The sequence below is a fragment of the Aquila chrysaetos genome, chromosome 2 (assembly GCF_900496995.4).
Source record: "Aquila chrysaetos chrysaetos chromosome 2, bAquChr1.4, whole genome shotgun sequence".
NCBI classification, from domain to species: domain Eukaryota; kingdom Metazoa; phylum Chordata; class Aves; order Accipitriformes; family Accipitridae; genus Aquila; species Aquila chrysaetos.
Genome location: NC_044005.1, coordinates 59,820,347 through 59,843,074, shown reverse-complemented (window position 1 = coordinate 59,843,074; position 22,728 = coordinate 59,820,347). Strand labels below are relative to the sequence as shown.

General features: G+C 39.9%; 1 protein-coding gene across 1 annotated transcript in view; it reads left to right on the top strand.

Moving 5' to 3' along the window:
* FRK (fyn related Src family tyrosine kinase) overlaps positions 1–22,728 on the top strand; it is a 54,681-nt gene that overhangs the window by 7,141 nt on the left and 24,812 nt on the right. Inside the window, exon 2 of the mRNA XM_030037825.2 lies at positions 16,577–16,698. Coding sequence (XP_029893685.1) covers positions 16,577–16,698 — 122 coding nt within the window. The remainder of the gene's footprint in view (positions 1–16,576; positions 16,699–22,728) is intronic.

Genomic DNA, 22,728 nt, shown 5'->3' with positions numbered 1-22,728 from the left:
TAGCCAGGTAACTTTTCTTACAGCACTGTGAAACCCAGGTGGCCTTTACGGTGCCTTTTAGAAAAACAAAGCCCATATACTGGTCAGAATAACTCAATAGTCCTGTTTGATGTTTTTTTCTTCAGACTCAGTAGGAATAAGCGTTGTGCATGCTAGCTTAGATTAGTTGGTTTTGAGCAACGTTGTTGGCAAAAACATTCGCCAGGTACTGTACAATGGTTACTGTTTCCTCAATAGTTGTTTTTGATGGCTCTCCGCGCAGCACTGTGCAGAGCTGTGCAGAGCTGAGTGATCACTGAGCTGGTTTAGAACTGAAAAATAGTAACCAACAGTTCAGCCAGGCTAAGAAGTCCTAAAGCTGGACTGATTTTAAACAAACTAGGTCAGGTATCTCTGTGAAGAATTATTTTGTAACATGTAAAAAGCACTGTTGGTTATAGAAGATTTTGGGGCTTTCTTTGTGTAGGATCATATCTGTACTGAAGAGATTAAGTCATAAAAACATAAGAGAGACCCTACGAGGTCAAACCAATGGCCCCTCTAGCCTCGTTATTCTGTTTCAGAGGGGGTTTTATGAAAAGTGCACAGGCCCATCCACTTTCTTTGATCTGTTCCCTTTGTACTTCACCAGAGGCTGGAACTGTTGTATAAGCAATGTCAGAGGGTACATCACTGCCATGTCTAATTATGGACCTATTGTCAAATCTGTTTAGCAAAAGCATAGGTGTTGACACTGCACAATTCTTTATTTCTGTCTGTGGGCAAAGACCAAGCTATTAGGAAAAAAAACAAAAACCAAAACCCACAAAAACCCCTCTCATCTCTGCAGAAAGTTTTGTATTCCTAAACAAGTGTTTGGCTTTTTTTACTGGGTTGGTGATTGTTTAGTCATGAGTGACTCAAAAAACCCATGGTCAAAATAAATAGGCACAAAAGGAAATGGTAGCGCTGCACAGGTCCCTGTGAAATTCGGGGACTGGTGCTTTACAGACCGCACCTATCTGCCCCATCTACCCTAATGCACCCGAGTCAGCCCGGGCAGCAGACCTCAGTGACTTTACCCTCACATATTTACCCATCAATTCATTTTACTTCCTACCAAAGGTGCAGAACTAAACCCAGGATGTGTCCTGTTATTATCTTACAGATACTATCTTCTAATGTGAGGCTATAGAAGAGATGCCTTGTGCAAACATTGTAATAATGATGCAGCCTTCTAGTAGCCTAGTTTAGACAGCACAATATTTACCTGCACTTTAATTTTAAAACAGATTAGTAGAGAAAATAAGATTAGTCAGGATTCAGATGTTTTTCTGTAATAAAATGTTTTGTTCCTTTTCAAGTTAAGGAAGAAAAGTATGCATAGCAAAGAAAGAATATAATTTATTAGGTGATATTTAAAAAAAGACAGATTATCATTATATATTTACTACTACATGTAAGAGAAAAAACAATTTTCAGCGGTTTTTAAATAGTACTATATGGGACATATTTGAAGGCCCTTCTTGTGTTAGAACTTTAAAAATAAGAGATTAAACTTCTTTAGTTATGAAGCTTGTGCATCGGAGTTTCCTTAAATGTTGAAATTCAGGTTTGCACCTCAAAACTGTGGAAAAAAACCCCATAAGTGTTACAAGAAACTAGAATGGAAATCTACATCTTTGCATTTTTCAATTCTCCAGTCATGCCTAGAATTCATCTGGAAATAGCTTTTCAGAAGATCAGACAAAATATTGATCATGAATGCATTCCTTTGCTTTATCACTTAAAACAAAGAGAAATACATACAGTTTTTCTGTGCTGGTACACTATTCTTAATCAATGAGAACTGGAAAAACAAAGCAGTGAATTAAATAATAAGTGATGGTTCCATAAATGTTTGCACTAATTGACATTTTCATTACTTCTATGCAGACTACTCTATAATAGTTTACATTATAAATTTACCTGCAGTAACATTGGTAAACATTTTCCCTTCGCTTTCTCTCACTCAAGCAAATATATTGCTAGTTTAATAATATTTTTCTGTAGTTATAGCACAAGGGATTTTGCAGCACACCTTTTCAAACCTCACTGCAAAAGAGAAAAAAAGAAATCTGAGAATCACATGTGGGAATGAATCTATACCATGAATTTCAGAAATGATGAGAACTCACAAACCTTAGTCTTCCTTTTGAAACTACTGATCTTTTCAGTTGGTGGAAGTCTCTGTAAGGGTGTATGGAAGGAGCCTCTGCTCCTCTAAGGGTGTGGTGAAAGGAGCCATACACAAGAACACGGAGAGACAAAGCTGAGGGACAAACCTGAGGGACAAACCGTGAGAAGGGAGGTGGTGACGAGGACAAGCCCGCTCAGTCGCACTCACCGATAAGGGTATGCGAAGTGTAGGAATGTTTCTTTTTCGGGAAGATTATCTGAGGACCTTGCCAATAAGGAAAGGGAGGCAGGCAAACACACAGACACCAAACCTGACCGTTTAATGTTAACAAAGGCAATAATTAGAAATAAACCTGATCAGTCGCACTAATTGATGGGCTATCAAGAAATGGCAGGCAAACTCGGACTTTGCAACTGAAAAGGATGCAAACCTGGGGGTCCAGGATGTTGGAGGGGGGTTCTGTGGGGCTATGTCAAATGATGAAGCAAGGTTTAGGGAAAAGGGATCAGGGAGGAGTGAAGAGGGGGTAGACAGAAAGGGGTATAAAAGGTGCCGTTCACATGTAAAACGGGGCCACTCGGTACACTTGTCTGGCTGAGCCCTGTACCTGGTCACCACACACTGTCCTGTCTTCTCATTAAATCCTCCCTTGACTATCTGTATGTGTAAGCTTACCCTCTGTCCCAGCTGTGACTGCTGCAAGGACTGAGTGCCAGCTCCCTGGGGGGACTGGTGTGACTGGGTACTGGGCCAGCTCCCTGGGGGGACTGGTGTGACTGGGTACTGGGCCAGCAGCTGGAGTCCGAGCCGGGCTGTAGGTGCCCCTGGCCTGTGGTGTCCGCCGCTGGAGTAAGTGGGGTCTCAGTGCCAGATACTGGAGTGGGTGGGGGTCTTGGCCACCAGCCACTGGGCTATGTCTCAAAACCAGTTGCGGGGGGGACTGGTATGCACGAGGCGAGCGTGGGTGAAGGGGGCTGGGATCAGGTCAGGGTGCTTGGATGGAGAGACGGGCTGTGGTGGTCTTTGAGGGGGGGATTCGCAAATGTGTGTGTGCTTGTGAATCTGAACTCTGTTTGTGTGCGTGTCCGCGCTGTCACTAGTGTGACCTTCTGGCTCTGCCAGCCGAGGAGGAGGAGGAGGGGACTGTGCTGTGTTCCGTGCGAGTCCTGCACGTGGGTGCTGTTGAAGGCAGTGCCTCGCCTGTGGCAGTCTGTGTGACCGGCCGCGTCAGCGTCCTCTCTGCGTGTCTCTGAGACACGTGCTCAGCTTCACCGCTGGTGGAACCCGCAAACGGGAAAGCGGCAGACACGTCCCCCAGCATGGGCAGAGACCCCGTGTCCCTGGGCTGGGCTCCGGCCGCCGAGCAGGAGGTCCCTGGCCTACAGCGGCTGGAGGAGGCGGCTGCTCCTAAATCCCCTTAGTAGTGTCCTTTACCTCTACTTCAAAAAAGAGAGTTTTGGCTTTCTGTTCCTTTTATTGTATGCTTTTCCTAAACTCCTACAGATTTATGAATGTTTAGAAGTGTGTATATATTCTCAGCCACTGACATGGATGAATCAGTATCATTTTTATCCATAGAAAGTCACCTGACATTTTTTGCTGTTCTAGAATGACGACCCAATTAGCTTGGAAAGATAATTATTGTTTTTCTGAATACCTGCAAGGAAAGAAAAGAGAAAGTGAGATCCTGTTCTTACTACAGAGCTAAAATGTTTCAAAAATCACCCAGAAACTTCCTTTGATGCTGACATACCTTTCTGACACGGTTTTGTGATCTCTTACAAAAGAAACCGTGTGTGTCGGTCTTGGGATGATAATATACCCACTGATATGGAGTTTGATGTGCTCCAGCTTTACTTCTGGAAGTCAAAGGTGTCTGTAGTGTGTTACCCTTCCCATCTGTCAACCTGAAAAGGTTACCCTGAAAACTGGGAGACCGTTTGGTTAAGAAATTTGTCCCCATGTGAAAGAACTGTTCTGTCCTTTGGCTCAGGGTCACCTGGAGGTGCCAGACCGCACGGTTCCTTTCCAAGTCCCTCCGGGGACAGTGACCTGGTGGTTCTCCACTGAAAGTTGACCTGAGAGGGGGCACAAGGCTGCTTAGACTGCTGGCCATAAGCTGAAGAGGTATGTGCCCAAGTGAATGTCCAAGAGAGAGCTCTGCACAGAATGGATGGAGAAATCTGCTCTGCCACTAGTGTCCTGTGCAGGCAAGGGGGGCTTTTTGTTCCCAAGGGTTTCTGTATTACTTCTGTACTGAGGTGAGTTTCCCTGTGAGAAAAGAAAATAATTTCTCAGGAATGATTTTCTCAAGAAAATCAATTGCGTGCTTTTGGAAGCTGTAATGGTTTAAGTGAATGTATGATTGAACATTTTCTTGTCCTTTTGAGTTTCCCTTAATGTTAAATCAATTGATGTTATTAGTGTTCTCTGTACCATGTTAACATTAAGGCTACCTGAAGGTTTCAACTTTGTTCCTCAGTTGTTATGAATAGCAGAGTTATTGCTACTTTTAGAGTATATTATGGCAGTATATCAGTACTTCTGTTCATGTATGCGTTAGCAAATGCATACAGGTACTACTAGCACTGATGCAAGATTTTACAATGCTATTTGGAAGACTCTGTGCAGCAGAAATAGGGTCTGAGGAACACATTTTAGGTTTTTTTTTTAAAAGAGGTGATTATATGGCTATATTTCATGCCCAGTGTCCCAAAGCAATGCCCGTTGAAGTCAATGGTAGCCTTTCATTGATTCCAAAGACAAGGTGTTTTAGAACAAGTTTTAAATGCAATGAAGTCCTTATCCAGCTACAAAACCACTACTGGAAACAAACTTTGATGATTGACCTTAGTCTCTTAATTGGAGAAATACCAGGGACTTATATAACTAAAACACCACAGAAAAAGTAGTATGATACCACTTTCATCTACTGTTTATTTTCTCATATAGAAGAACTTCAGAGTAGATTAAATAATACAGCATGCAGATGAGCAATATTGTGGAGAATGAATGCAAATGTTGAAATTAATTACACAATAGCAAAGTGGGGACTTGCAGGATGAGATTTATTTATGGAGATTTCCGCAAATTAACTCTATCAGATTGTGATTTGATTCCTGGTTTATTATCTTTTGTTCCTATTTTGCAGTGAAACTAGTATTGGGTGAGCTACGCTAATTTACAGAGCTCATGCATTTGGCCTTTTAATACTATCTCTACAGGAGCAATAGTCATTTCCCAGTCATTACGGAGTGCAAAAGTAGCCAAAGGTGCAATGGTTTGTCATCCTGAAGCAGACTCAGAGCAAATCAATCTCCACGTTTGCAGCACAGTCAACTGCTATTATCAACTATTGAAAAATTAATGTAGTATTATGCATAATCCCTTACAACAGAATCACACGACAGTACTGTTATGGCCTACTGAAGTACTTACTAAAAGGTTTCTACACAACGTGTCATGGATTTTTTAGACTAATGCCCAAGTAATCTTTATGTTTATGTTTACAAGACAGTAAATTTGTTCTAGACTGTAAGAGGAAGTGCCTACCTCTGTGGTGGGTTTTGCCACACTTACTCACTGTTGAACGTTACCTTATCCAAACAATCCCACGCAGTTACTTACTGTAAAAGTCCCTAAAGCCCTGGCAGGCCCTTTCTTTAGGACACAGCTTATTATTTCTAACAAAAACAATGGACTAACACAAAACAAAGACATTTCTTAGACCAAAACAGACTTCAGAGGCTCAGAGTCCTTTTTGACACATCTGCTGCCCTCTTCTCACAAGCTAATAATCTCCTCCAGTTTCTTCAGCTGGGCTCCCCCAGTGATTTGCTAGTGCAACCTGGGGCTCCTTTCGGGTCTCAGGTATACACAAGGTCAGTCTGCCAGGGTAGTGTTTCACACGTTTGCTACGGTTATATTGCAGTCATTGGGATTGTGTGGAGTAAGCTACTGTTCAGCATTAGAGTCAACTTTTCGGTGAGGAGTAAAATTAAAACAATTTCTTTTTTCAAGGCACTATGTAATATAAGTGTGGTGAATCTGGTCCTTGAGTCTAGATTTATAAAGCTATAAAGCTTTTTTTCTGGCAATAACCTGCAATTTCCCATCTTGATGAAAAGGAATGGTGGCAAAGGTTCTGCCTAATTTTGGTGGTAGCTCATGTACGTTCAGTCCCCAAAGGATTACCTCTGTTGTTACAGTGGTACGTTCTCCAAATTACTGTATGTAAGCATCTATGCACATTGTATATTCCAGCAAAATAGTGACTATGACAGTTAGAGACATACGTTTAAATTGCCTCATTTTAACTAAAGAACCCCTGTTTCGTGGATGAATGTATCACTTGTGTCCTAGTGCTTACGTTCATGATCAAATAAGTATGGGAAGAGAGAAAGGAAAAATGGCTCCCTTCTCCTGGAAGAAAGAAGCAGTGATGTTTCTTTTGAGTCCTTCTTTTTAGTTTTGTATCAAATAAAAATATTTAACATGGCCTGAAACAAAATGAAGGGTATTGCTTGATTGTATTTTGTTTTCAGATAACTTAATCCTTTCTGAACAAAATTAAAAGAAAAAATGCTATTTTGAAGGAAACTTCGTTTGAAAACAGAAATAAAAAAACCTTCAAATTTGAAAATTTTTCAAATTGACTACCTTCACAGGTTAAGCTGTAATATTTTGTTTAGAAAATATATTAAAAGGTATAACTTAATTTTCTTTCCCTTTTTTTTGCTTCTATGTCTCTTCCATTATCACGTCTTATATTCTCCCATCTCACCAATAAAACTATCTCAAGTCTAACATAAATTTAGTATTTATGGAAAAACACCAACCAGTCAGCTATAATCTGTTGACAAGAACGTTAGCAAAATGTTATCCAAAAGCCAAGGGCAAAATGGGATCTGTTATTTTCCAAAACTGTGTATTTCGCATTGTAATGGTTATGTAAAGAAAAATCACACTGTTTATCTCAAAATATGGAAAATACAGTGGAACTTACAGTGTGTTGCTACAGACAGACTGTCACTTTCAAACATACAGGCAGACTTCTACATACATACATAAAATAAACTAGTGCTGCGCTCTCATTTTGATAGATCTCTGCCACTTACATAGTGTAGAAATGAGCCTTTAGTTTTTCACAACTATTCACATGTTCTATGTTTTCCCCCATGGAAAGAAAAACACATATTCCATCCACTGTCATTGTGAAAAGACTCAGAAACTTCAGGTCCCCCACACAATGCATGCGGATAGTCTTCATTTTAGTTTGTGATAAGTTATTCAACAAGGATCTGAGCAATATGCATGACTCAGATCTTTACGTATGAAGCAAATTCATTGTGGTTACAAAAGGTTAAGTGTGCTGCTCTACGTAACTACCCCTGAAAACCTGAATTTCTAGTTTCACTTGGAGGAAACTAGTTTCTGATTATGGTAAATAAGTAATCAGAACTGAGCTGTGTCACTGTACACGTACATTTTAAAAGATTTTTTATTTCAAGTATTGTTCAAGTCAGGTACTTTCTGCAGTGTGTTAAGATTTTACCTGAATTACCTATGTAGATACAGAAGGCTGTTGTTACCTAACACTTGTCTGACTCACTTGTTGCTGATGGTGCTTTGGTGAGTAAGGTTTAAACCAGTACATTTATCAGTGGCCTCTAGTCAATGAATGATGAAAATGAACGTTAAAGTATTCTCTTGGCAAGTACAAACACGAGTGGTGTGATGAACTAAGAAAGGGAAAGGGAAAAGATCTGCAGAGAGCAATCCTTACAGTGAGAGTTAGTCTGTGAAATTGTTTCCTCAAGTAGGACTGAAATCACTGCCAAAGACACATGCCCTGCGGGAGCAGGATAAGCTGGAAACCAGCATTTGCTGAGCAGGTGCAGCAGCTCAGGCAACAGGAGGTTATAGCCCTTGGGCAATAAATGCTGTCCTCAGTTTTGTCTTGTCTTTATTTTCTCTTCATCATTGCCTGTTAGCTCTGACTTTCTCCCATCTCTCCCTCCATCCGCTTGATAATTCTGCTGTCCTCTCTGCTTTGAATTTTTACTGTCCTGTTTTCTCCCTCCCTCCTGCAGTGTCCTATGCATTCCTTTATCATAAGCTTTAAATTCCTTCCTCTCAAATTTTGTACTTGTCCCATGCATGCATCCTTCAGTATTTCATAATAAATGACAATGTGAACTAGACAGCATTAAAAACAATCTCAGGCAAGCCTGTAGAAGAAAGTAAGGAGGAAGGGCTCTCTTTCCAGAGGACCTGAAACCCAATCTTAGTTTTTCCAGCCTCTGCACAGTGAAAGTCTGCAAGCCCTAGAGTAATCCTGGACCTTTCACTATGTAGATACTTGTACCATACCTGGGAAGGCTTGTGCTTTTGAAAATGCTCATGAAAGGAATCTTTTGCAAGTTTTTATCTTCATGGTTTAGCCTGACTACAGATTTTTCTGTTGTTTTTTTTTTTTTCTCCAACACCATCATTGGGTTCACTGTAGACTATAAAGGGAAAATTAAAGCAGCCAGTGCTCATCTCCCACACTCTCCTTCACGCACGCAGTTCACCATTTGTAAAGCACATCTGTTTCTTAACTATGTTATATCTGGAAGGCTTTCATCTTTGCAGTGATATTTCCTAATTTCTTGAAATGTCAGCTCTTGGAGAAATGGTATTACTTCATTAGTCTTATAATTAAGGCAGCCTAATATTTTCTGTCAGAAGAGCTTGTTCAGTTGCTTATAATTTTTCCAGGCTTTACCTGATTGGATGTGAATTTTTCAGGGTTGATACCAGGCACAGGCTGCCTCTTTCTCTCCCTGAAAGCAAAAAAAGTGGCTCAGAACAATACGAGAAATCCTTTGTGCATGTACTTTGGAGGAAGGGCTTGGTATTTGGTAGGGGAGATTGCTATATGAAAAGTATGTGCTTTTTTGCTATCTAAGAAAACTTTGCTTCAAACTAACTAAGCCTTTGAAAATAAAATTGCACTTCATGTGTGGTAACTGAGCATATTCATTAGAATTTGACAGCTGCATTCTCTATTCCTGATATTTTGGGAAAACCCAGCAAGTGCTTGGAGCCTTCCTCTCAGCGCAGAGAGGACGTGCTGGTGGTGCCCTTGGTAAACTTCTGTCCCTGCTTCTGCACTACTGTTTACCCACAGCAGACTGCAAACCTGGCATGGATTAAAAGCTGGCTCAGCAGCCCTCTTTGTCCTGCACGGGTGACGGCAGTGAAGAGTGGTGCATGCAAGCATGTTCAGGTTTCCATGTGCTGAGTAAGGGCAGTGATCACAGGATGGTCATATGATGTAAGTAATTGAATAAGACCCTGGAGGATCTCTCTGTCTCTCGGTCCTTTAGCTTTCTATGCATCTCTCCTTGTCTTCTGTGACACAGAAGTTAGCAGCTATTGCTCTCCGAATAAACTACTACATACTACACGATGATAAATTCTGTGAAAGGTAGGCCCTAGGCATTTCAAATTGGACATCCAAAATTAGTAGAAAATGCTTATAATAATGTCTTATTGCCTTAGTTCCCTTCTGTGATGTTTCTCCACTGTAAAAAATATTTTACAAGCAGAAATGCCACAAAAAGGAATTAATGAATGTTCATAAAACATTTGGATATTATAGTCATGAACACTATAATAGAGGCTGCTAGGAAATTAGCCATTCATGTAATTTTATAACTTGTATTGAGAGCAGAGACTAAACAATGTACAGTAAATAAACTCTATCTATGCAATGGCAAAACAAAATAGAGGGTAACAATTCAGTGAGCAGCATTCATATTAACATTGCAGGACGCACTGGATGTGGCCATGTAATTAAAGATGATATCATACTGGATTTTCCTGAAAATAGCTGAGTTGATGCCATGAACGCATATTACTATTGCCATCTCCTAACTTTGGAGTTCTTGACTTTGCAGTTACAGCTTTCTATGAGTGTAGAATTTGAGGCATTTAAAATGTAAACTTTATGTACTGTTGAAGCTTTTCTTTATTTGTTTTAGCTATTGCACGAGCTTTCTGCATTCCAGAAGAAACTGGGATATATTTGGTCTCAATATATATAGTATCTATTTTTCATTGTCCTAACCCAAGACTTTTGCTCTAATTGCAGTAATTCTTTGCTCTTCTCAGTCTAAGGAACCTTTTCTTCTCCTCATACCCTAGTAACAGACACAGTTAACACACTCCAGTTAGTCTTCTGTAGGGCCAGCTAACCTGTTTGTCATCATTTCTTCTGTAATGGAGACTTCTGGTTGGGAACCACAGGTATCACAACAAACTCTTCCAGCTGCTGAAATTTAGCGGTCTTATGAGATTTACCCTAACATGAGAAGGTAAATCCCAGTTGCAAGCACTTACAAAAAATGATAATTGAGATGCCCTCATGCCACAAAGTGCTGATCCAGGATAGGATCATGCTGTCCATTTTAATGTCTTGAGTTATTTTTGAAAATAAATTTCATATGACTGATCTCCTGCTATTTCTTCTGTTATGCCCCCATGCTCTTTGAATGACCTTGCCATGTAGTCCTTCTCAGCAATTTTTCTCTCCCTTCCTCCCCTCTCATTCCTATTGTAATGATCATGATTTCTATATGTGGCTGTACCTTAATGCTGACTCAGATCTCAGGATTTTCCCTTTTAGTTGGACATTCACGAAATTCAGACTATGTCACAGACCTCTGCCTTTAGCCTTATCTTACCTCCAGTGTCCTGCAATTTGAATGAGAAACTGAAAATCTCCCCTTATCCCAGCTACAGCTAGTTATTAAAGCAAATTCAGTAACTTCACATACGACATTGTGGAGCTGATTCTGACTTTGCCCCTGTACATATTAAATGTAAGTAAAGGTAGAGGATAAAAGTGGGAAGCTGTGCTCTGGTAAGCCCTATTGGAAATGGATGACATATAGTCAGAACTTCACATCATTTTCTCTGCTGACCTTCGGTGTGGATAACAAAAGAGCAGTGAGGGATCTGCTGAAATTTCCAAGAAAGCCAAAGATTGTAGGTGTTAATTCAGAGTTGGTGTTTGGCTTGGTGATGAAGATCTTACCCACATCCCAAAGGGGGATGGATACAGAGTCCTTAATCATGAGTTTAGAGTTTCTGTTGGAGTACGGCTGCAAAGGGGCTGCCCAAGGAAAGGGTACGCTGTCAAAAAGTTTCTCCAGTAACAAATTTTTTGCCTGGACCGTGGTTGGGGCTCTTTGGCTGTGGTTTCTCCAATGCAAAAGCAAGAGGTTGGGTTAGGAGAAAGGAAAATATTAGAGCTCCTGCTGGAGGCGGGTGGCACAGTGGCTGTGCAAGGAAGGTTGAGGCTGCAGAAAGGTTTGTCCCCTTAGGACTTTTGTGTCTGGCCCGTGCCAAGGGGTCCTCTTCCATGGCACTTGGCCCATGCCTTGTTGCTTGTTCATTTGGCATGACTGAGGATCGATCTTTGGCAGAGGTCAGCCCGTGCCTAGGGTTAGGATTAGGAGAGAGATGAATACCAGAGTTCCAGTGTGACTATGGCTGCTAAGGGCCTGCCCAAGGAAGATCAAAGCTGCAGAAAGCAGCTTTTAGGCTAAGGCTCAAACTAGGTCTAGGATTAGTGTTAGGGCTTGGATTAGTTTTAGGGTTAGGAGGGTGACAAATCCTAGAGTTCCAGTTTGAATAAAGCTGCAAGGGTCTGCCCAAGAAAAAACTTGTCTGCCAAGAAGTGTTTTGTCTGGCCCGTGACTGGGGGGCTTTGGCTAAGGGTCAGCACACATCTTGCATTAAAGTTCGGAGTTAGCGTGTTAGGGATTTAGCAGAGACCAAGCATGGTGCTCCAGTGTAACGGGCAGGGCGGTGGGGGTGTGGGTGTGTGGGGGGTGTGGGTGGTGTAAAAGGGCTGTCCAAGGAATGGTAGGCTGCCAAAAAAGTTTCTCCCGAGAGCTTTTTCATCTGGACCCTGTCTGGGAATCCTTTTGTTTGAGTTTAACTTTGAGTGTTGGATAGAGTTAATTTCAGGAGAGAAAAAGAGCCTGTAGTTCCCAGATTAGTTGAGATCTTCTGTTAAATCTTCAGTCTCTACCTTGGATGAGTGCATTGCACTGATATGATCAGAAGAGGATATTGCATTAATGGGAGGGAACAGAGGGAAGAAAACTAATTTTGCATACTCTTTTTTTGATGGGGATATTTGTGGTTTTTGTTTTTCCACTGGGGTTTTGTCATCTTCTAGGCATGTTGCCAGGCTCTGGAAACTTTACCAGTGGTATAGCATTGCAGAACTTTGCTTCCCTATTTTTCTTTGCTTTAGTGGTTCTGTCAGCAGCTATGCAGCATTCAGTAACCCTTGGCCCATGTTACTCTTCCTCTCTTCCATTTTCCAGCTTAAAAGTTCCTGCCATATCTTCCTGTTATAGCAAAAAAAGTGGAGAAGTAGAAGTAACTATTTTTATTTTAGTGGATTTCTATGTAGCAAAGCACAGGTAGACACAAAGCAGAGCCAGGTAAATGGGGCTTTGACATGTAGACAGAGATCAGCAGTGCATTGCACCCTGGAGGACAGAGGACTTCTGAGCAAAGGTGGTGATGGAGCCAGTTAACACCATCAACTTCTGTTGAACTCATGACTCCATTTTAATTCAAGCTGGACTGAATGGGGCGGCAGGAGTGAGCATAGGTGACATGATCTCTGTTTCCTAAAGAATTTGCCCTTCAGGTATAACCACCAACATTCAGCTTGATGAAGATTCATCCTGTCCTTTGCTGGAAGAAAAGGATCATAGGATAGGAGTATGGGTCTCAGCAGTGATACTGTCACAGTCAGGGAACATCCCATGACAAAGCCTGCTACGATCTGTAATGATGATTCTGTGATCTAAAACCTGCCAGTGGAATTGATGGCCAATAGAGATCAGATTAATATGGTCTGAATAACGACAACAAATCTCACTGGTATTCTAGTATTGGGCATCTGGACCAAGTAAGGACTGTATTTGTTATGGACCTACATCAAGGTCATCTTTTCTGTCCCCAAAGTCCTCCTATATATGGTGGCCAGAAGTGACCTGGAAGTAGCCTGGAGTTTTTAATGAAATGGTTCCTGAGAGCTATGAATGATGGTGGAAACAAGGGATTTTGAGGAAGCTGCCAGAAACAGTCCCCCAAAAGCAGATCTGGCATCCATCAGCTGGGGTGTTGGAGGCAGTGCTGGCCAAGAAAACATGTCCCTGGGTGTCACTGACAGAAGAGCACTATTGCTGTGCTGACCAGACAGCTCCTGCTAGAAATGGAAACTTACGCCCAAGTCTGACTGCGCTTGTTTGTGCCATACCTAATCTACTGATCCCACATTTACAGTTGTGACCCCAAGTGATCTGGCTGTGAGCTGAAGTTCAGAGTGAAAGTGTGTATGTTCCACCACCTTCTCCTGAACTGCCTCGTGCCAATATAGCACACTGAAGTCAGAGAAAGTGCTGGTTAAGTAACTTGTGCAATGGATAGTCCTTGATGTTTTAGTTCTGTTTTTCCAAGTGTTCTGTTTCAACACCTTCATCTATCTTTGAGCTATAAAACACAAATAGATTTACTAAGCATTGGGTGTTGTTTTGGTCTGACCTTCCTATCCCGCAGAACAATATCTCATGGTGAGCAATTACTTTGATTCATTATTACTCTTTAGAGTACTTTTTCCTCTAGGATACACACTTTTGGATGAAGTAAAATATGAAGCCTTTTGAAGCATAAGTTCAATCACTAGAAATTGAAATAAGCCCTTCATGCTTTATAAAAGGAATTTAAACTTCCATTTATAATGGAAATAGTGCTTTAAATTCAGATGTGCTTTTGTTAAAAAAAGTGAATAACAAATTAAATTACTTGCTTTGAGGTTAAGGGGTTATTTTTTCACAACCAGCATTGCTTTTGGTACTATGTGATTATTATTGCAAACCCAATGACTTTGAACTAAGAATCCCATATTCAAGTGCTATTAAAAGTAATTTTCATTATATTTTTCTGAAACATTTTAATCAGATCATGTAAGTCAGGCAAATAAGGTAATATACAATATGTGTCCACTTTTCACTCTCCATAATAATTGCTTCAGTTACAGTTACCTTCTCAAATACTGTTGCTCTAATTATCTTATTTTGCAAGTCAGGATCTTTTTAACTGCTAAGTTTATTGCGAGTCAGAACCTACATATTATATATCCTCCATATAGCCTTTAATGGTAAATTCATATTGATTTAAATGAAGCTTTTCCAACCTAATAAAAATAAACATATCATTTGAAATATTTTGAAGTTAAAGGAACAAATACATATGCCTAAATACAATATCCACTTATGTATTTTTTTCCAAAATTGTGGTCTATATTGTAGACATGATTTTACATACACAAGTGTAATACTATTTTAAATTGTATTTCCCAAATAAACCAACAATTTCCTCTTGTTGCATACATTGTATTACTGCTCATGTTTTCAGCTTTAGCAATTTGAGTTACTAGCAGTGTATGTATGAATACTGGGATATGTAAAGACTATATTTTTTACTATTCTGATCATAAAATTCAACCCTGCTAACACTGCATTGGAAGCTCTTTTGGCTTTGATACAAAATAAAACCCTTTTGAAAGGATGCTATCCTCTTAACCCATGAATAAAGGAGGCAGAAAATTAAACACCTCTTCTTATACACTCTTATGAGAATCAGTCACTTTGGACATTACTAAGTGATATCTTATAGTTCAAGAAGAAAAAAAACAGTTCAGATTTTTTTCAGATCATATAGTTTGTTAGTTTTCAGATGTTATTCTCAGAGCAGGTGTATTTAGACATTTCAGAAAGATTCTAATTCAGTTTTTAGGGCAAACAAATTTTCTTTGGGACTTGAATAGAGTTGAACTTGTACTCAGTCTTCTGATTCCTTTGACAAGAACCTCAGTCACGGCTTTGAACATTTATTCATTACTTATTTTTTTACCTAAGTCTAATTAATGAATTAATTTAATTAATTAGTTGAATTAATGAACACATTTAACTAATTAAAATTATTACTAACACATTCCGGCTTTCTAATGAGATTCCTTTCCTTGCCAAATATGTATCAAGGCCTATTTTATCCAAATCATCTTCAAGTCAGAGGACAGGAATGCAGTCTGGAATATCTGGATTTCATTTTCTTTTGTTAACAAAGCAGATTCAGTGTGGGTTAGCGCCATCTGTATTTGCCTCTTTTTATTTCCTCTTTATTCATACAAAACCATTTTTCATTCCTCATGCTTACTCAGCCAAGGTGTCACCCAATGTTCTCATTTATTTCCTCCATTCTTCTTGATGATTACAAGCCTTACAGATACTAGAGTAGTTTGTTGGTGACTCCTTCTGTACTTTTCACTAGTAATTGACAAATCAGGTAGTTAAGCGAATGGACAACTTAAGTGTGGTGCCATACGTTAATTTATCTTAAAAGTTTGCATGATAGGTATAACTATGATTAATTTAAAAGGAATTCTCCTACGACTATATGGCATATTTCTGATAACTATTTATCACCATTTGCTTCAAATAAGGGGTGGAGCTAATCTTGGAAAGAGCTTTCTGTGTTTGTTGGATGGAAGCTGAATGCCGCCCAGCTGAAAATGCTGACTCATCTCAGTCTTATTTCCATTTAATTTACACTTGGCACAAAGCAGCAAAAATACTAACTAGCACCTTCGGAGGAGCAAACTAAAACTATTGCTTGAACAAGTCCTTGTAAACTACAGGGTTTAGTGACAGAGGAAAAATATGTTTTAAAAGCCGTAAATAGTAGATTTTCACAGACCATTGAGATGTTTGCAGTGACTTGAGGGACATACTGGTTTTGTTTGTCTAACAGCAGCAGAGCTGAGAAAATTGCCAGTAACTCATTTGAGATATTGACGTGGCAGTGGAATGGGGAAGGCTGCGGGGTGGTTTACATCTTGGAACCTGAGAGCCCTTCTTCAGTTTCGGGGATCTTTTGACTTTGAAGGTGTCAGGATGTTAGCACATACCTGGACCTCTACATAGCTCAAGTGGCATCCATGGACTTGCCATCAGTTTCTGCCACAGTAGCCCTGGCAGAATTTCTTGGTGAATTTTTCCTGGGACAAGACCAGTCTGTCACTTCTGAATTCTCATTCCCTTGAAATCAGTAGGACTCTCCATCAGCAGTAAAATCCAGATTTCACTGAAATGTGTAAGCAATGTTTTCTAGCAATATATTTGTTGTGTAGTTCTTGTTGGCTTTTTTTCCCCCATGCTATTGGAATTTAATTAGCATGGCACAGATTATCTTTTAGTAAATATGCAGCATGTTTATAAAAGCTAAATTGTCTTCCTGGTATGTTTCACTGATTGGTAAAATTAATGTATTTTATTTGTTCAGATGGTTTTTTGGCCCAATCAAACGAGCAGATGCCGAGAGACAACTGTCATACCCTGGAAACGAGGCAGGAGCCTTCCTAATCCGAGAAAGCGAAAGTCTAAAAGGCGAATACTCACTTTCAGGTATATTCTAGTTTTCCATCTTAAGCAATGTTTTAAAAATTTCTCAGGTGATCTGAACTTTTTCATTTTTGCAAACGGTAAACTGTGGGCATGAAAATGAATTTAAGTTCATAATAATAATTCATTCCCAGGAGATATATAAAGAAAACTTGGCAAGAGTCATTTGAGTTTTTTACTAACATTTATTTTATAGGCTTTGTTTACTAATATGCTCAGAACAGAAATTATGCTTAGTACTTCCAGTGGGCCAGCTGCCTTAAAATAGAAACTATTTTCATGATTAAAATGCCAAAAAATACATTACAGTTGTACACTACTGTTCTGATTAGTACACAAAATAAAAATTAAACCATGTTGGCAGATATCTGGAGTTTAAGAAAATGAGATTTCTGCTAGAGCACACCCTTAGGTTTGTATTTATTTGTTTTCAGGGGCAAAATGATAGGAAGATCTTCAAAGCTGTAGTTTAGAATCAGTCATATTTCATTGAAAAGGTAGTTGTAAACATCAATAAAAAGTTAGATTTATGATGATGATGGGTTTTGAAATTTATTTGAAGTCTTTTGTTTGAATCTGAAAGACCATCAAATAGGACACTTATTTGATAATAATTTTACTTATTTACATATATGTACATGTCATCTTTTTCATGTCATAGATATTTGCCATATTAGATAGTAAATATCATTGTTCATTGGTTGTTTTCCATGAACATTTTCTATCAAACTTGTCATACAAGTGTGAGTCAAGAATATATTGTTGTCCCTGAGACAACAGGGCTATACGCTCAATGTATTCCTAATGTGCTCTACCTATATAATTCCATATGCCTGTAAAGACTCTTGATGTTTGTGAATAAACCGTAAGTTGTCATGTGCAGAATTATGTCAGCAAAATGAGACGCACCTTGTGCATAACCAGATTCTTTCATATTGACTCCTCTTCTGCCTGGATGTTTACGTGTCAGTCACCTTCTGAGCATTACACAGAAACACATTAAGCTGCTTAAGGAACTTCTGACACATTCTTGGTTTCTCTTTCCAAATCATAAGGAAGAGGTATATACCTGCAACTCTTGTGGTGATGGGAGGGTTGCTTTTTATTGCCAAGACAAAGAAATATATGTTGCCCATGGAGTGAAATACAGGGAAGTTTATGAAATAAATATGGTATTTACAGTTCTGGGAGAGTTCATTCCGTAGTCATCAGTTTGCCCTCAAGGAAGTTTGTTCTTGCCAAGAAGCGCTGATAAGAAAGCGAACAGCAGCAAGAAATCAGACTGCTCCTGAACTGTGGCAGAACTGACCCCGTGCATGCACCCTTTTATTCAAAGACTGTGTTATAGCCACAGACCTTTCAAAATGCCTTCCCTCTATATGCCAACTTATCCCTGTCTTACATGGTTTCAGCTTCCTTCAAGTGTTCTTCATCAGTAAACTGATTTCATCCAAGGACTGGGCTAGACCGATAACAGCGTGGTGTTATGCAGGGAAGGATAGATAGGCCTGTATTATCTGCTTAATGCTGGCACTTGAATACATGACACCTTACTAAAAATCAATGAAAAATCTTGTGCTTGTGCACCTAGGAGTGGAAATGCAATTTCTTTTTATTATTCTCCAACTGTAACCTTCTAGGAGAGATTGGAAATCTTAATTCTTTACCCTGCATTCTGACGACTTCTCTAACAGGACGGGAGCAGTACCTTATTTAAGCTATGAAGTACTGCAGAGAAAAATGCAAGAGAATGAAAATAAGTATTAGGCCAGCATTTGTGGTAGGATGAGATCATCCTTTGATGCTGCTTTTTAATTTTTTCCTTACAAATCACGGATGGAAACTGTATCTGATTTAGTATATTTGATTCAATTATAAAAGCTTGTGGTAGATATTTTTCAGGTTTCTGTATAAGCTTATTTGGGAACAGGAGATTTGATGATAGCTGATAACAGCAAGATACGAAACCATCGGTGTGGATTTCTTCCATGCTGGTTTGTTTGATGAAGGAAGAGTGGTGCTGAAGGACATAATATATGCAGAGGCAAGGCTCCAGCTACAGGAGCCAGCACTCCTTCATGCACAAACACGGGTTGTCCTCTGAGCATGTATGCATGTATATACGTGTCATCTCAGATTTATTAAACATTTGTGCTCTTTTAGCCGAAGAAAGAGAATAAACTCTGCAGCAGTCTGTAGAGAGTGGGTATTAATGACATGATTTACCAGCGCTGCTAGATCTTTTAGCAGCTTCCCAGACTTGAACGTAATTTAGCCTCGACATGCTACTTCATCCTGAAGAGCTAAATGTTATTTGCTGCTTACTGAATAGGCTTGACTGAATGGCGACTATTTCTGTTGTCCAAGCTTTTTTGCTTCCAACCTAATAGTATACATAATGGTCTAGATATTGTATGTCCATAATCTCATTACTTATGCCTACTTTTGGGAGAGCTAGTGTATTCTAAAGCAAATGATGAAGTGGATTTTACTGTGGGGAGTATTAACTTGAGGGAAGGTTGTTTAGTCCACCAGATGCTAGGGAGAAGCTAGTTTTTCTGACTCTCTCCTCTTTGTGCCGTCAGAAGGAGTTATGAGACACCCAAAGCTGAGGCAGAAAAGCAGTGTTTTCTTGAGGAATAGTAGTTCAGAACTATTTCTTTTAAAAGGTTTGGAATACCTTCTGTCTTCGTGGTAGCTGATACACTGACAGGGCAGAAGTCACAACCTGATATTTTGGAATATGTCCCTAATTTCTGTAGGACTGGTTAGGTTTGCTCTGCCTTCTATTCCTGTTTTGGTTTCATTCCAGAGTAGATGATAATGGCTAGAAAAGTGACAACCTGGCTTTCAAAATTAAGGTCTTTAAGAAAATATTGTAATTCTCTGTCCAGCCTAACATTTAAGCGTCACAAAGCTGAAAAGGAAAAGAACTAGAAAAGGAGGAGAGATTTTTACCTGAGCACCCATAAACTGATTTTATGAATTTCATGCTTGATTTCATACTCAAATGGGCTTAAGAGACTTACTGTTAATGAGGGAGACAAATGGATCTCCTTAGGAAAAAAAAAAGAAAAAGAAATAAACCCTACCTTTCATTTAAATGACACTTTTCACTTCTAACTTGCCTTGATGGGAAAACTCACAATTTGTAAGATTTAGATGATAAATGACTATTTAAATTAAACACAAAAAGTCATGTTCGGGAAGGTTTTTCTCAGCTGTGAATGGTTAAATGGAAAGCTCATCAAATCAGATAAGCCACTGAGATGTGTTGCTATCATTTTAAAGTGTTTGACATTTTAAAAATAGGTTTTCCCATTTTAAAAATGCACATGTTGTCGACAGATTTTTATGTTGATGACTCCAGCATCTGGTGTGAAATGTATTAAATTTTAAACATGTTGGTGCCATCTTAGACATTGCCTCTTTTTAATTAAAAGCCATAATTTAGATGTGCTCAGCTTAATTGAGTGTCATTGCCAATGATAGCAGGAGGCTCTCTACTTCCCCCCTCACTGAATAACGGTATCTGAAAGACTGATAGCATTAAATGACAATGTAAATGGTTTGTGTTTTCTTCCATTTTTTTCCATGCTCCTAAAAAAGATTGTGTGGTTTCCTCTAGGCCATATTGGCTTTCAGCATAGGGAAGAATAGGTAATCGCTTAAGGCAGCAGACTGATAGGAGTGGCAGAATCATGGCCATAGCAGGAGAACGATTTTGGATCAGCCCCTGCACCCGTTCCGTGCTGGTGAAGGTGATCTCATAAGCCACTCTCCTCCCACATCCACCCTGGGCATGGAGAGCAAGCACAGCTCCTGCCGGCAGCGCTGCACTGCCGGCGCTGGGGCAGGACTGCTGACAGGAGAGATGCTGGGACGCTGGCCATAATGGTGCCTTGGTGTCTCCATGATTCATCTGGTGAAGGTCTTGACTCTGTCGATGCCACCATAAATTTTGCTGGAAGGAGCAGTAAATTATTTTATTCTTATCCTTGGGGTGGCAAAATCTACTTCTGCATGGCCCAGCCTTATGCAGGTGGGAAGCCGGGAGAGGATAATGCTTCTGTTAAACTGAAACCATGACGAGATCTGATGGGGAGCTATGATTCTTTCGGGAAGGGCAAGTTGAGGAGAAAACCACTGCAGTCTTCAAACCCAGCTGCTGTCAAGCTGCATGAAGCTGAAGTTGTGATCCTGTCCTTTTAGCAGTCTGGCATGGACGCAGGGATGACTGGAAGCACCGAGGGGGTTATGGCTAGCTCTTCCCTGAGTGACATGTGCTCCGTGTCGTGTTGGGCAGAGGAGCCGCAACATGCCGCAGCGCTGTGAGTGTGTCGTGCAGGGCTTGTACAGCCAGACTCAGCCCTGGGATGCAAGTAAACAGCCCCCCGTCAAATACTGCGCTAATCTCAGCTGCTTATCACAAGAAGAGATGGTATCAGTGCAGAAATTTTCTCCAGCTTCTCCGCACACATCACCGCCTGACCTGGATACTGCCAGTCATAAGGCTTCATACAAGGCTCATTTAAGAAATTAGAGCACATCCTTCAAACCGACTCTAGCATTAACATTAGCTGCTTCACTAGTAATAATTATAATACTGCTAATAAATAAAGAAGGTAGTCAAACTACTATCACTTGTGATATACAACCAAGACTGGATTAACACAGTCATCCTGCTGGCCTTTTATTCAATGCATCATAAATAGCAATTCATTTGGCCAGATGCACTTTCCTGTGAACATTGGAAAAGTCATTGCATTTTCAGTCTGTTACTGAATTAGTCTTTCCTTTGTTTTGCTTCAACCCCATTTCCAAATGACACATCACAAAAATACACATGCATTTTATAATTGAAAAATACTAATTACGGGTGTTAAATTAAAAAGAAATGGCATTTGAAAAGCGTGATGTAATTATCTTTTATACACTGGAGTTATATTTACAAATATTCTCATTTCTGGTCCTCATGCAGAATTATAAGTTCTCAGGTCTCTAAAAATACTACCTGTGGCAGTTATAAAAGCCCCTCATATTTTCAACAGCTCCTCTATGCCCTCTGGTGGCTTGGGATGACAATCGCACAGTACAGTAGAAAAATATTTGATCCTACATGCTAGTACTTAAGGAAGGAGAAGTTTTCCTTTTTAACTTAATCACTTAAATGGTGAGAGAAATTATACTTTATATCATCTTTGTTAATTGCATGCAACCAATAATTTGCTATAATTTTTTCTACATACAACATGTGACTGTGTATTCTTCTGTTATTATAACCAAAGGGATTGCCAAAATTCATGCAGTGTTACAGTGTCAAGATTCTATCAGCTATAATATTTCCAGAGGAGAGCAATAACGATTTTTTCGATAATTAGATTTCCAAATGTACCAGACTGAGACTGCTTCTAAGATTGAAAAATATTTCCATTAAATTATTTAACTAAGACTACCCACTAGTCCACATGACCAAATTGAATATGTTTGCTGGAATTTTGGCTACTAAAAGGTGCACTGTGGAGTCAAACAGCAGAAAGCCTTTTCCCTATGCCTCCCTTTTGCTTTTCAGAATTTTGTCATGCATGCGGGGCCTGAGAAGGGGACAATGGTAATCTCCCAAATTGATGGGTGTGGAAGGAGCCACCTGGCCTATTGGGAAGGTGTAATGTTGGGTGATGAGGACCAGGATGGCAACTGGTGCATCCTCCTCCCCTTGAGAGCTCTTTCTCCACTCGTCATGGAAAAGCACTGTGTTCTGTCATTAAATGCAGATAAAAATCCTTCTGATTTTTCCCCCTTTTTTAACTTATTGCTACTTGTCTTTTTCCAAAATGTGGTGCTTCACATTTAGTCCTGCTCCAATGTTCCTCCTTCTGGACATTCCCCGGACTCACTAGATAATTCCCATTCTCCTTCTTGGCTCAATTCTCAATCTCACTGGCCCCCACCCTAACTGGGCAGTCTGTGTCCCTTCACCTTGCTTCCACACCAGTTCTAACAGGTGGCAAAACCCGCCCCGTCCACACTTTA